This window comes from Malus sylvestris, chromosome 10 (genome assembly GCF_916048215.2).
Source record: "Malus sylvestris chromosome 10, drMalSylv7.2, whole genome shotgun sequence".
In the NCBI taxonomy this organism is placed as follows: domain Eukaryota; kingdom Viridiplantae; phylum Streptophyta; class Magnoliopsida; order Rosales; family Rosaceae; genus Malus; species Malus sylvestris.
Genome location: NC_062269.1, coordinates 12,267,158 through 12,281,617, shown reverse-complemented (window position 1 = coordinate 12,281,617; position 14,460 = coordinate 12,267,158). Strand labels below are relative to the sequence as shown.

The 14,460-nt window shown below is 37.0% G+C and overlaps 2 protein-coding genes across 2 annotated transcripts; one reads left to right on the top strand and one right to left on the bottom strand.

The window, feature by feature from the left end:
• Window positions 1-11,184: 11,184 nt before the first annotated feature.
• Window positions 11,185-11,915, top strand: LOC126587781 (uncharacterized). Its single transcript, XM_050252850.1, has 2 exons — window positions 11,185-11,344; window positions 11,416-11,915. Exon 2 carries the CDS (start codon window positions 11,418-11,420, stop codon window positions 11,808-11,810), a length of 393 nt encoding a protein of 130 aa, XP_050108807.1. The 5' UTR covers window positions 11,185-11,344; window positions 11,416-11,417; the 3' UTR covers window positions 11,811-11,915.
• Window positions 11,916-12,613: 698 nt separating this feature from the next.
• LOC126587780 (uncharacterized) lies at window positions 12,614-13,720 on the bottom strand. The gene has a single exon (XM_050252849.1). It carries the CDS (start codon window positions 13,614-13,616, stop codon window positions 12,729-12,731), a length of 888 nt encoding a protein of 295 aa, XP_050108806.1. The 5' UTR covers window positions 13,617-13,720; the 3' UTR covers window positions 12,614-12,728.
• Window positions 13,721-14,460: the final 740 nt, after the last annotated feature.

The window sequence follows — 14,460 nt, the reverse complement described above, 5'->3', positions numbered from 1 at the left end:
AGTGTTTGGTAATGAGTGGATGTAATAGGTGTAGTGGGTGAGTGTTTGGTAATGAGTGGATGTAATGGGTGTAGTGGATGGCTGTTTAGTAATGAGTGGATGTAATGGGTGTAGTGGGTGAGTGTTTGGGTAATGAGTTGATGTAATGGGTGTAGTGGGTGAGTGTTTGGTAATGAGTGGATGTAATGGGTGTAGTGGATGCATGTTTGGTAATGAGTGGATGTAATGGGTGTAGTGGATGGATGTTTGTAGTTGTAGGTCAACACACTTGCACACATACATGCTGATTTCTAGCCTTCAAATCTTCAAAAACATCCATCCTCATGTCTCCATGCTTGCACTATCCAATCTTGGCCCAAAAATGCTCCAAAATGCTCCAAATAGCACTTTGTTGCTAACTTTGTTATTTGAACCTACAAACACACGAAAATAGCTTAAAGTACTAAAATAACTAGAATTAAACTAAGTAAATGCCAAGAAACAAGCTAACTAAGTTGCATAAATGTGTTCGTATCAAGCATGCCGCTATTATCACCAACTAGGTGATCAAAAGTACGTCATGTACTCCAAAATTATTTGGCAGCCTGCCGCTATTATCACCAACCAGGTGATCAAAAGTACTTGCCGCTATTATCACCAACCAGGTGATCAAAAGTACGTCCAGTACTCCAAAATTATTCGGCAGCATGCCGTTATTATCACCAACCAGGTGATCAAAAGTATGTCCAGTACTTCAAAAAATCATACATGAGCATCACTCATGTCAATCATACATAAACATTCATAAGCATCCCTCTTCACAACATTCATGAGCATCACTCATGTCAACATCCATGAGCATCACTCATGTCAGTCAACATAAACATTCATGAGCATCACTCATGTCAATCAGCTTCGAAAGCTTCATTTACAGAGCTCTAGCTTCGAAAGCTTCATTTACAGAGTTCTAGCTTCGAAAGCTTCATTTATAGAGCTTCAGCTTCGAAAGCTTCATTTACAGAGCTCTAGCTTCGAAAGCTTCATTTACAAAAGCTCCAGCTTCGAAAGCTTCATTTACAGAGCTCTAGCTTCAAAAGCTTCATTTACAGAGTTCTAGCTTCGAAAGCTTCATTTACAGAGCTCCAGCTTCGAAAGCTTCATTTACAGAGCTCTAGCTTCAAAAGCTTCATTTACAAAAGCTCAAGCTTCGAAAGTTTCATTTACAAAGCTCCGATTTCAAAGCTTCACCTACAAAGCTTCAGTGCATGGTATACGAAGACAACCTCCGAACAACTGCCACTTCGGCCCATACATGGATTGAATTTGAAGTCTCCAGCCAACAGACCCTATTGACTGAAGACTTGGGGGACTACACTATGTACCATATATTGGGCTTCCGCAACTGGGCCTCATGAAAAATACTTGGGGGACTTAGCCCATTATTTATGTACTGAGGAGCGAGCCCTTATTCTATAAAAGAGACTCCCTCACTTTCATTAAAGAGCACCCATTATTCATGTATTGATGAGCGTACCCTTATTTTATAAAAGGGACTCCCTCACCTTCATTATAGATAGACTTTTAGCCCATCATTTATGTATTGACGAGGGAACCCTTATTCTATAAAAGGGACTCCCTCACCTTCATTAAAGAGCATCGCCGCCAGCTGAGCAACCGCCTTGCCGCAAGCATCACTCCTAACCCATCACTTATGTATTAAGGAGCGAGCCCTTATTCTATAAAAATGACTCCCTCACCATCATTAGAGAGCATCGCCGCCTGTTGAGCAACCGCCTCGCCGCGAGCATCACTCCTAACCCATCACTTATGTATTGAGGAGTGAGCCCTTATTCTATAAAAAGGACTCTTTCATCATTATTAGAGAGCATCGCCGCCCGCTGAGCAACCGCCTCGCCGCAAGCATCAACTGTAGCCCATCATTTATGTATTGATGAGTGAGCCCTTATTCTATAAAAGGGACTCCCTCACCTTTAATACCACAAGCCGAGCCAACCAAGGCAACATAAGCCACAAGCCAAGCAGCCTCGCAACATGTGCTACTTCTAGTTGAGCATCATTTCACATTAAGCACCGCCTTATATCGGGTATCAGTTCTAGACGACATTTAGTTACTTCGGCCCACACATGGACTGAATTTCAAGTTTCCAGCCAAAAGACTCTCTTGACTCAAGACTTGAGGGACTACTGTTTGTACCATACTTAAGGCCTCCGTATTTAGACCTCGTATAAATACTCGGGGGACTTAAGTGTAATTATGTAATAAATGAAAAGGCAAATATGTAATAAGTGAGGAGCCCTTATTCTATAAAATGACTCCTCACTCTCCTCATTATAGGAGGTCAAGGTTTAGGCCATGGGAAGAAATCACACATAAAATAGGCTAGAGAGCACACTGCCTCTAGCCTTCTTGTATATTCACCATTCATAGTGAAACAATATCAACATCAGTGTGGACGTAGCCCAAACATTGGGGTGAACCACGATACATCTTGTGTTCTTTACTTTCTTGCATGATGCACGGTCAGATTTACGTTGTTCCAAGACCCTTCCGATTTTGTGCATCAACAACCCCAAACCCAATGTTTTTATTTTGTCTTAACCCTTACTATTTTGGAAAATAAATGGTTTGTAGGTATTTTAGCTTTTTTTATTAGTTTGGGAAATAGGTAATTGAGTAGGTATTTGGAGAAAATGCATATTTAGACGAGGTTGGTAAAAGTTTCTATCCGCTATTACCCTCTTAATAACATAAATAAACTTTCAAAACTCAAGTTTCAATTGGTTGTATTCTGATTTTCGTCGCCTACCAAAAATTGCAAAAAACTTTGTTAGGAAATCTTCCAGCAGCCGATATTTCTCGAAGATTGTGCGAATTCTACCTTTTGCTCTTTAAAAATAAGGTAAATTACACTTTCTTACCTCAGGTTTGGGCTCTATTTCAATTCCTTACAACATCTTTAAAACATTTCACTTTCATACCTTAAGTACTATTTTATTTCAAAATAATACATCCGTTACATTTTCTATCCACTGATCTGTTAAATACCGATGCGGCTGCCACATATATGTCACGTGGCAAATAAAATATTTTTTTAATTTTTTTAAAAAAAACCTGAATTTTCTCAACCAAAAAAAAAACAAAAAAAACCAACATTTGCAAGAAGAAGAAGAAGAAGAAGAAGAAGAAGAAGAAGGGGAAGAAAAGAAGAAAAAAAAAAGAAGAAGAAGAAGAAAGGGAAGAAAAGAAAAAAAAAAAAAGAAGAAGAAGGAGAAGGGGAAGAAAAGAAAAGAAAAAAAAAAAAACCCCATCTGCAAGAAGAAGATGGAGGAAGGGAGTTGAGTTCGGGGTGGGGGAAGGGTCGCCAGGCGGGGGGGGGGGAATGGAGGAGAGTCGCCGGGCAGGGGGGACGGGGGGGATCGAAGGAGGGTAGCCCCGGGGGGGGGGATCTTCTTCTTCTTCTTCTGGGTCGTTTTTGGGGGGGGGGGGGAGGACAATTTTTTCTTTCTTTCTTCTTCTTCTTCTGCGTAGCTGGGGGGGGGGGACAAATATTTTTTTTTCTTTTCTTCCTCCCTCTTCTTCTTCTTCTTCTTCTTCTTCCTCTTCTTCTTCCTCTTCTTTTTCTTTTTCTTTTTCTTTTTCTTCTTCTTCTTCTTCTTCTTCTGGGTCGTTAGGGGGGACAATTTTTTTTTCTTTTTCTTTCTTCCTCCCTCTTCTTCTTCTTCTTCTTCTTCTTGCAGATGTGGGTTTTTTTTTTTGGGTTGAGAAAATTCAAGTTTTAAAAAAAAAAAATTTATTTTATTTGCCACGTGGCAGACATTTGGCAGCCATATGGCATATATGTGGCAGCCACGTCAGTATTTAACATATCAGTAGATGGAAAATATAACGGATGTATTATTTTGAAATAAAATAGTACTTAAGGTATGAAAGTGAAATGTTTTAAAGATGTTGTAAGGAATTGAAATAGAGCTCAAACCTGAGGTATGAAAGTGTAATTTACCCTTAAAAATAACTAGTAAAGTTCCATGCACTTCTTCGGGGGATTCATTAGCATTTTATGATTCGTTTGCTGAGAAATATAAAAAGAGAAAAACTGGAAAGCCATAGAGTTACAACAAAACTCCATTATGTTGTAATTTAATATGTAGATGGGCCACATGAATAGTTCGTCACCAGTCATCCAAAGAAAAATCAATTGGGTTATTATTTATATGAAGAAAGTTTGTAAAGCAAATAGTGTCGCTATAATAATCTTTTGCCTATAAAATGAAAGCATAAGGAGGAAGGAAAGTATTCTCGTGCTTGAGCCTTCTGATCTCTTATATAAGACTTGTCACCCTATCCATTAATGTTTCGACTTGGCAAGTTCGAGCTAGTAGACATTGGCCCATGTTGGATACAGAACTAGCACATTGAACACTAAAAGCCAAAGAGTCTTGAATAACCAATTCATCAAACCTCTTTGAAAATATTCTTTTATCTCTAAAAGTGAGAAGGTTCCTAGCTATTACTGTAGCCATTATATCATCTTTCATCACAGAGTCTCCAATCATAAGAAGGCCATTAAAAGATAAGAATGATGGGCGCCATATATTATCCTAAAGCGGGACGTGTGCATCTCCCCCAAGACTTAAATCTAAACAAAGTTTAGATGGGCAAGCCAATTTCAAAAATGATGAAAGAAAAGGGTTTGATGGAGTGAAATCTCAAAAATACAACAGAGACAATTTTCACAGGCAGGCAATCTTCAAAGCGTGCATTTTACATACAATTGATACCTCTATAAAAGGAGAGGCAACACAGCCACTTGTTCAAAAATAAAAAAGGCATTGTTCTCTGAATTTCAAAAGCCGAATTTTCCTGCATAAAGTTTTTCAACATTTTCTCAGACGCAATCTCAGCTTTCTAGATATCAAGGACAACTCTATCAAAATGTCTCTAGCAAAGTTAAAACGCGTAAAATTCACTATTCCAACTACACCACTATTGCCGACAAGCGTGGGTGACAAAGTCACAACCGCACCACTACCTGCTATTAGGAAATCCCTATATATGTCAACATTCGTCCTCCATGGCAAGACACACCTCTAAAATGCCTAACTTATCTTTCTTGCCGAGAATGCATCTACAACTAAACCTTTCAACAAATTCAGTCTTCTTTCTCTTTGAGAATACCTCTTCAACTAAGTTCCTCAAAATGCCAAATTCATTCTCTTAGCAAGAAAATATTTTTGATCAAGAAGTTCTACATCAGTATCCAAGTCTCTACTGTTTTTCTTCAAGAGCAAAAGTATCTCATATCATCAGGGTCGAGGGTACGAGTATCTCATATCATGCTTTTTCCCTGTCTTTTTCTTTACCCTTGCTCTTACCTGCAAGACAAGGAAAAAGAAAGCAATCAGTCAGAACCTGAAATCAAACTTTCAGTCTAAAACTGATTGCCTTGAACCTTTGCATGGTTGTTTACCTTGCATTGCTCTCAAGTAGTCATCTTCAACTATTGTTGGAGCCGAGTTTCAAGTCACCAATGTTGTAGAACAATTGATACGATGTTGGCTCTTTACACTAGAGTTGCCAAGCATGGACGAGTCACCAAGAAGTGATGGACTATCCAAGGGCAAAGGTTGCACACCACTTCTACTAGGCAAGAGACTGAAGCAAAATTATCAACGATGAGCCCATAGAAATCCAAAGAGAGAAAATTAGTGGTTGACTGAGTGAATGGAAGACCAAAGTTCAATGATGGGAATCCTGCTCATAACCCCAACAAACACTACCAGTTTATATAATTCACGTGATGTACAAAAAGGTAATGAAATTTACTGAATGGTAACAAGTTACAATGATGTCGTACGGATTGAAGTCTCAATTAGACTATCCATATACTTGGCACTACTGGACTGTTGCATGCCCGAAGCATAACGGTCGTTGCATGGATTCAAGTTCCACAATGGAAAATCCATGGACACGGTAATCTTAATATATCTTATGCCTGAAGCATGATAGACGTATAGGTTCCAATGATTCAACTCCGCAAAAGTGGAGATTAAAAATCCAAGCTCTATAACACTCTAGAGGAGGTTATGATCCAAATTCTCAAACAATTCATCTAATAAGATACGACTGTCCTATAAAAGACAATGTAAAGTCCCTAAAAAGGCAAGGATATCAAAAGTAATGAAATGCTTATAAATATGCATGCACATGAGACTTATGGGATCACGAATTGATGATTACCAATGTTAATTTTGGTTTTACAGTAGCTACTAAATTCATCAATGAGTTGTGTTGATATTGAGCCACATTTTTTTGTTCGTCGACAAAATGCAAAATTATTGGCCAAAATGGAGAAAGGCAATTCCATTACAATTTATTAAGAACGTGAGAAAATGGACCTATTGTACAAATTGTCAAATGATGTTAAACCCAGAAAGTTACATCTGGGCATTTGTAATACAATGAACTACACTCACATGATATGACACAAGGTTCCTAGTTGAAACCTGAAATTGTGATGTACTCCTATAAACATGTTTTCTCATTGTGAAACTTGTTCATTTAAATGGAAAATTATATATTACACGAAACTTTATGAGATGCCTAAAGCATATTTCCATAAATAAATCCCTCAAGTATACATGGAATGAAGTTGCTATGTATAAATTCCAAAAGAGAATGTGTCATGAAGTGTAGAAAACCCATGAAGGATTCAAATTGCTTGAAATAAACCCTAGAAGGGTAAAGCATAAATAAGGTACTCAATACCAATAGATAGTATAAATTGCCTTAGTGAGTACTATCATTATGATGATGTTATTGAAACATACTAAATCTTTTGCAAGAGTTGACAATATTAGAATGGGACTCCTAAAGAGTTTAGAAAGATTATAAAGTGTTGAAATGAATATTGTCTCAAGCTGCTGATCGAACAATATGCCAACACAAATCTTATCCACAGTGTTTATTGTATTAAAGAACCATATGGATTGAAGATCAAGATTTGAACACTCAAGTGGTTAATTAATATTTAGACACTAAGAAAAATCATTCACCCTCATAAGGGAAATGATGAATTGATATTTGGTCTAGGAGTTCCATATCTTAGTGAAGTATGTGCCTTACTGTATTCAGACAATACTTTGAATAAGATGTTACACTTCCTGTGGAGCATAATACCAACAAATAAGTATTGCAATGAAATAAATTTTATTTATTGATATCTTCAGGAAATTATAGACATGTGCTTGTTCTATTCCAAAGAACTCACTAATAGCCATGGTCTTATTGGGCAAGCAAAATTTGAATACCTCTCTAGCCTGGATACAAATCGCTCTAAGAAAGGATTTGTATTTACGTATGGAAATAGATTGACTCTACAACGATCAAGGAAGTAAGGATTCATTGCTGCATCTTCATATCTCTCATAAATGCATATCTCCATAAAGCTAGTCATGAATGTATTTGGCTAATACTTGCGGCCCATTTAAATTTGGAGCACATGTGAATCACCTTCAGAACCAAACACTCCAACTATCATGCATGGTATCAGATTACATCAATTTAGTAATCAGCCAGATTGAAGAATTCGAAATTAGAGGGAGATACTCATCAGATAGAGTATCCAAAATAGATCAAGGTTTTAATAAGGCAACCGAAATTAACATATGGTCATTCAAGGGGGAGTGTTGTAATGTAATATGTGGATGGGCCACATGAATAGTTCATTACTATTCATCCAAAGAAAAATCAAATGGGTTATTATTCATATGAAGAAAGTTTGTAAAGCAAATAGTGTTGTTACATTAATCTTTTACCTATAAAATGAGAGCATATGGAGGAAGGAAAATAGAGAGAAAAGAAAAGAAGAGAGAGGAAAGGAAGAAGAGAAAGAAGAGAGATACAAAAGAAAATACTAGTGAGTTGGGCTAGAGAGAAGAGGGAAAATAGTGAAAGTTATCTTTGTACTCTTACTATTTCTCATAATGAAAGAAAGTACTACTGTTACCCCGAGAACGTAGGCACACTTACCGAACCTCGTATATATTGTGTCTTATTTACTTTATGTTCCACTGCACACATACCGTCAATTTTACAACACATTCAATTCTAAAAACGTCGTCGTTGCCTGTGATCAAACCCGGGTCACCCACGTGACAGGCGGGAGTACTTACCACTATACTACAATGACTAGGTTGTGCATTTTGAACGTTTTATATATAAATTTTGTTGTTTGCTTTCATGGCATGGTTAAATGAGTTTCTCATACAAGGCGTCCAATTTTGTAATTTCAATAGTAGCTTCATTTACTTGAATGTCTCTGGTCTAAAAACTACAGTCTAGTAATATTCCTCTTCACTTGTAAGTGAGAGGTCTTAGGTTCGATTATCGTCAAAAGCAAAATGAATCACATTATTGTTCGTCCATTGTGAGGCTTAGCCCAATCCTCCACCCCTTAGCCTAGGGAATTTCAACAGTTCAGTAGTAGCTTCTTTTACTTGAATATTCATGGTCTAGAAATTACGTATATTTTTTTTTAAATGATTTTCACAATCTTTTTCTCCTTTCGTACTCCTTTTATATTCTTTGTTAGAGTGTATAAACTAAAGAATAATTAACTGTAAAAACAAAAAAGGGAGAAGTGCAAACGAGGAAAGTAAAGTGCATAGTATTTTCCCATTTTTGTTATGTGCCAAAATGATGTCAAATAGCAATAGACTTATACTCAAATAATTAAAAATATTCACCACTTATAATGGAATTGTGTTCGGTTCACTTCTCAATATCACTTGTATTGTGTCACTTAGTACTACGGTCTAGTAATATTTCTCTTCACTTGTAAGTGAGAGGTCATAGATTTGATTCTCGCCAAAGGTGAATTTGAACCACATTATTGCTAGCCTATTGTGAGGTTTAATCTATTCTTTTTTTCCTATAGTGTAGATAATATCGTTTGTTTAAAAAAAATATATATCTCTTGTTTTGTAAAATAGGATATTTGTCTTTAAAACTAGTTACTTTTCCAATTTAATTTTGGTTTATTGAGGTTCGGTTGGGTTGACAAGGGAAGTTAGTCTTTTTTATTGTAGTGTTTATTGTGAATTTCATGGGAGATGGCCCATTAAGTAAAATGCTCTGCTTTGCATGTTATAGTTTTGGCCCATATTGCTCCAACATGGTGAGAAGACCCACACACTTTGCTCCACCTCCACCACATCAAGGGAAATAATAGACTAAATTTTTTTCTTGATCCCCGTGGTGAGACACTACTTTTAAGTCAACCCCTGTGGTGAAAAAAGTGTTAATCTTAACCCTGTGGTGAAGTTCGTTATCAATCGTTGTCCAAATTGAAATTTCTGTCAAAATCTCATCCACATGCAGGGGTAAAAAGGTCATTCGATTAATTTATTTCTTTTCTTTTTAGTAATTCAACTTTTTTATAATCAACAAAAAAAGAAGGAAAAAAATAAATAAATCCCTCCCCAATCCTTACCCTTGTCAGCCACAACCACAAAGACCACCCACCAGCTTCCCCCTCTCTCTCTCACATAACCCTAGCCATCTCGTCCACCACTATTCTCCTTAAAATGAAACTAAATTCAATGTTTGCATAATAACTTATATTCTAACCTAAACACGTTGAGGTACTCTGTGATTTTTTAAATCTTGAATTTGGACTCTTGGCTCTCCTGAAATGAGAAAGTCTGATAATATATACATTGTAATTTTATTGTTTATTTATTCTTTTATTGTAGTTCTACAAGTTTGAAAAAAAAAAATTATGTCCAATGGCACTTTATGATTGGTTGATGGAATCAATAAAAACAAAAATAACAATTTTGCCCCTACAAATGACATAAGAATGAGGAAAAATCCAATTTGGACTATGAGTGATAACGAATTTCACCACAGGATTACAATTAATAGTTTTTTCACCACAGAGGTCTATTTAAAAGTAGGGTATCACCACAAGGATCACGAAAAAAAATTTGGCAAAATAATATCATAACTATACACCATTTCTTTTCACCCTACATACTCTATTTATTTCTTGTCGTCAAATTAAATAAAGATGATTAAATAAGAGTCTGTAAGACATCAAGTTATTGTTGAAGAAATCAAGAGTTTGGCAACCTCTTTTGATTCCATCTCCTGGTCTCACGTTTTTAGAGAAGCAAATTTTCTTGCAATGCAATTACTAGTGCCAAGATTCATTTTAATGATCTTCACGTTTAGGATAAATCGTTACCCATTGTAGCTCACAAGGCCTATTTATTTGACTGTATGAGAACTGGTTGTAACCGTGATCATTCTCTTTAATATATGCCTTTCTTTCATAACAAAAAAATAGTGTAAGAGAAAAAATAGTGTGTACTGCTTGATTATCATTTTCGAAATATATTGTAGGTGAGTATAATACAACAAACCCCTTATAAAATTATAACTACTTATTCAACATATGCAACAAACACTACTTGATTCGTTATATGTTAAAAATAATTCTTTTTCACAGTCATACAACATATACAACGTAATTTTGAAATTATTAAAACAAGTATTTTTGCAAGACATGTCAAACTATAGTTTCACTCGAGTGACTTATCATAAATAAAGAATCGAGAAATGATTCGCACACTTTTTTCCTTTACACACGTGTGCCAAGTATTTTCCATACCCAACTCCAATAAACCTTCCCACATCTATTTATTTAGATGTCGTTTAGAAATGTTTTTAAAATGATTAAAAACGTTTTTTGGTGAAAATATTTTTGAAACTAATCATTGGCAAAAATTCAAGTAGATCCTAAAAAACATTTTAAGTACTTCTTACAAGAAGCACATATATGGTGCTTCTTAAAAAAAAATACTTAAAAGTGTTTGGAAATCCAAAATATTATGTCACAAAAAGTACTTTTAGTCATTTTTAAAGCTACCTGATTAAACAAGACTGCTCATACACAGAGAGTCAATCTTTCCAATGAAATTTTTTTTATTATGACGGAAACATGAATGGTACATCACGTGTTTTTATGTAAGTTGTGGGAATTTTATTTTTTAAGTTATAAATTTTTTAACATACATATCCCACCATTTATATAATGACACATGATGTATCATCTCGTGTGACAATCACACTGAAAAATCTCTTCTTTCCATGGTCAGCATTTAAAGTTGCACAATCTTTCTCTCTAGAAACTAAAAGGTCATCCAATCTGCTTGTCCACCAACCATCCCCCTTCTGACCTTATCCATTCATCATCTTTCATCCCCTTGCATACAAACCTCCCCATTTGAGTTCCCTTCATCTTTCCACCTGCACAAACCACTAACCCCATCAGAAAATAAGGTAACAACGTATTCCTCATAGGGTTCTTATATTTTTCTCTTAATTTTGTCTAAATATTTGTGAAATTGCAGCAATGGCAGCAGCCTCCTCCACTGTCTCCCCAGCAATGGTTGCTGCCACCACAGTGGCCAAATCAAGGAGGAGGATGTCATCAGCAAACAACGTGACTTACCTAACAGGACTCAATGCCTTTTCTGGACTCAAAGCTCAGAGCAGTGTGGCCTCCCTTGGCCTCCCACGGACTACTGAGCAGTCCTTTGCTAGGGTTGTGAGCTCCTTGAGATCCCCATCAAAGGGCAACGGAAGTGGTGGTGGTGGTGGTGCACTGTCGTCCACCTGCAATGCTGTTGGTGAGATTTTCAAGATTGCTGCCATCCTCAATGGACTCACTCTCGTCGGAGTTGCGGTTGGATTCGTGCTTCTTCGCATCGAAGCCGCGGTTGAGGAGGCAGCTGAGGCTGAGTAACAAGAGTTTTCAGATGCCTTCTTAATTAGGTTGTTCTCTGTTTGCATTACATCGTCTCTCTTTCAAAAATACTTCCATTTTATATAGCAATCGTTAATAATTTCATTTTCTTGTGCATTAAGCCAAACTAGGAATAACCATCCTATCTATTTTTTGGTTTGCTCAACAACCACATCGTAATTTGAAGTGTCAATAACGTATTCCTTTGTTTAGTGTTTCGACTTCCCTTTCAGTGTCTATATTTTTCTCTTTCAACCTCTAAGGTTAGGATAACCGGCTTCTCCATGTCCAATTCTCTTACAAGAATCATATTTATTTCCATATCGACAAATTTTACAATTTTCTAGATTAAAGATTAAGGGTGATTAAGGGCCAGCCCTAAAATTTTTGAGACCAAAAAGCGAAAACAAGAAGCAAAGCTAAGGTTCTTTAAGGAAGAAAGAAAAAGAAATTGGCTAATCTCCACACAAGAAAGAAGAAGGACAAAGCATTAAGCAACACATATATGTGATTGGCGCATGCACTCCAGTGGAATTAGTTTGGCAGAATTAGGACAAACGTACTAATTGTTTAAGAATTAGGACAAACTTACTGATTGTTTAAAAATGTTACCTTTTTGGTTTTCTCTATCACCATCGAAAAATTATTTTTGCACACTATTCTTCTTATTTTGCAAACCTTTGTTTACTTTTGTTTCTTGATCCTACTTTTATTTATTCAATCTAAACGGCGAAAAACACATGGGAGAAAATGAGTGCGCGGAAATTGATTCCCTAGAGAATTAAGAAAACGTTAGATAAGCATTTGCTACAGTAAAAGAAATTATTGATCACAAAAACTAAACATCGTCAGGGATCGAACCCATGACTTATCATGTTCCTCGAAAGAAAGGCTTGCCCCTAATAACTAGTAAGTTCACTAAGGATATGCTTCCTTGAAATCATTCATGGCTACAGGGATATCTGCTCCTCTACTCTGGAGTTGCTCATACTCTATTGACAGCTCCCTTGGAATGCATTTGCCTGCAAACTTCAGGCATGTGCATCCTGTGAATATCAAAATTCCAGAAAGTATCCAACTAAATTGCAAGTTCGCCAATGCTCGTGCCCTAAAATCAGCCTCACTTGTCTCACAAGTTACCGCTCCAAGCATGCTATCACCGGTACCCTCAACAAAGTGGACAACACAACCCTTCGGAACAAACCTAGGAACCCAGAGCATGAATCCCATGTTCATAAACCAGCAACCCTGAAAAACAACTGAAATCGAAAGAACAAGTGCTGCAGGAAGACTGGTTCGGAAACAAGTTGCTGCCAGAGCTGCCATGACGGAAGCAAACACTATGAGCTGCAGCAACCAGTGGTAATGTCCTTCAAGCCCAACATGGTCGGCAGAGTGGAAATGGAGTAGGAAAAGCTCTTGGCAGAAAACAGAGGCTACTAGTATTCCAACGACCCCGGATAGGATGTGAAGTGAATGAATCAACTCTGCACAAAGCGTAAAGGCTGCAAATATGACGAGGTGGAGGAACATGGTTGCATGCTCCAAGTTGTGGAGCTTGAAAGAGAATTGAAGTAAAGGGAAGTCTATAACTTGCATGAGAATTGCCCATACAGAGAAAGATAAGATGAAAATGAGCTCCAAGTGTTTGAGTTTCGAAACTGGGGAATTGAATGGGTACCAAAACCTTATTGTAAAGTTACTAGGGCCTTTGAGAAAATAGGATATGATAGTGTTGACGGTGTGCCATAAACCAAGGAGGGTAAGAGCAAGGCCAGGTACTATGTGTCCGACAAAGGTCCCCATTGAAAGCTAATCTTCACGGATCAGAGTTTTCGGTGCATAATCAGAGGCAGATAGAGCTTAATTCACAATAGTCTCCAAACAGACCTTAAATACATGAAGTCACAGCAGTGGCAGATGACACTAAAAGCATTTGGTGAATGATGCATGTGTGTCCACAAACAAAATAATTCACAAAACGACACTCGGCTTAGTGTGACACCAAAATGGATATCTGAAAAACGGAAGTGTCAACCCATGAGAAGATTACGGTGTTACTTCAAGCCCACGAAAATCACAATATACTGAGATTCCAAGCTGATTAATTTAAGTTGGTGCTTATTAGTCGATGTGCAAGTAGTGGAGAGTGAAGTGGTTTCAATTATAGCGAGTGTGGAAAATAAGATGTTCCCACTTAAAGATATATCTTTATTCATGTGGTCCTTATGCAACTAAGGAACTGTTGAGTGATGGTAAAATTTGTAAGATTCCTGGAATATTTCCTTGCCACTAAACGAGTGCATGGAAGATGGTCGTCTTCTGAGTTCCACTCGTACAACGGACAGTTGAACTTCTCAGAACCTGGAAAAAAACAACGGTTTGAAGTAAACTTATCCGTTATGTTGCAGGTCTTCTTTTGTTTACCTTTTTATATTTAAACTTTCACCGTGATCAAATTTTCAGATTTGATTAACTAAGGCATAGAACGCATCTATATCAAGCAGCAGTACCTCAAACCGTTGATCATGTGAAATCTAAGCAAATACCAGCAAGAACCAAGAAGTTGGCTTCGGTTAGGACTAAGATATAGCAGTGACCTTGCATTTCAATTTTCAATTTATCCCAGTAAACTGAAGAAAGCGAACAA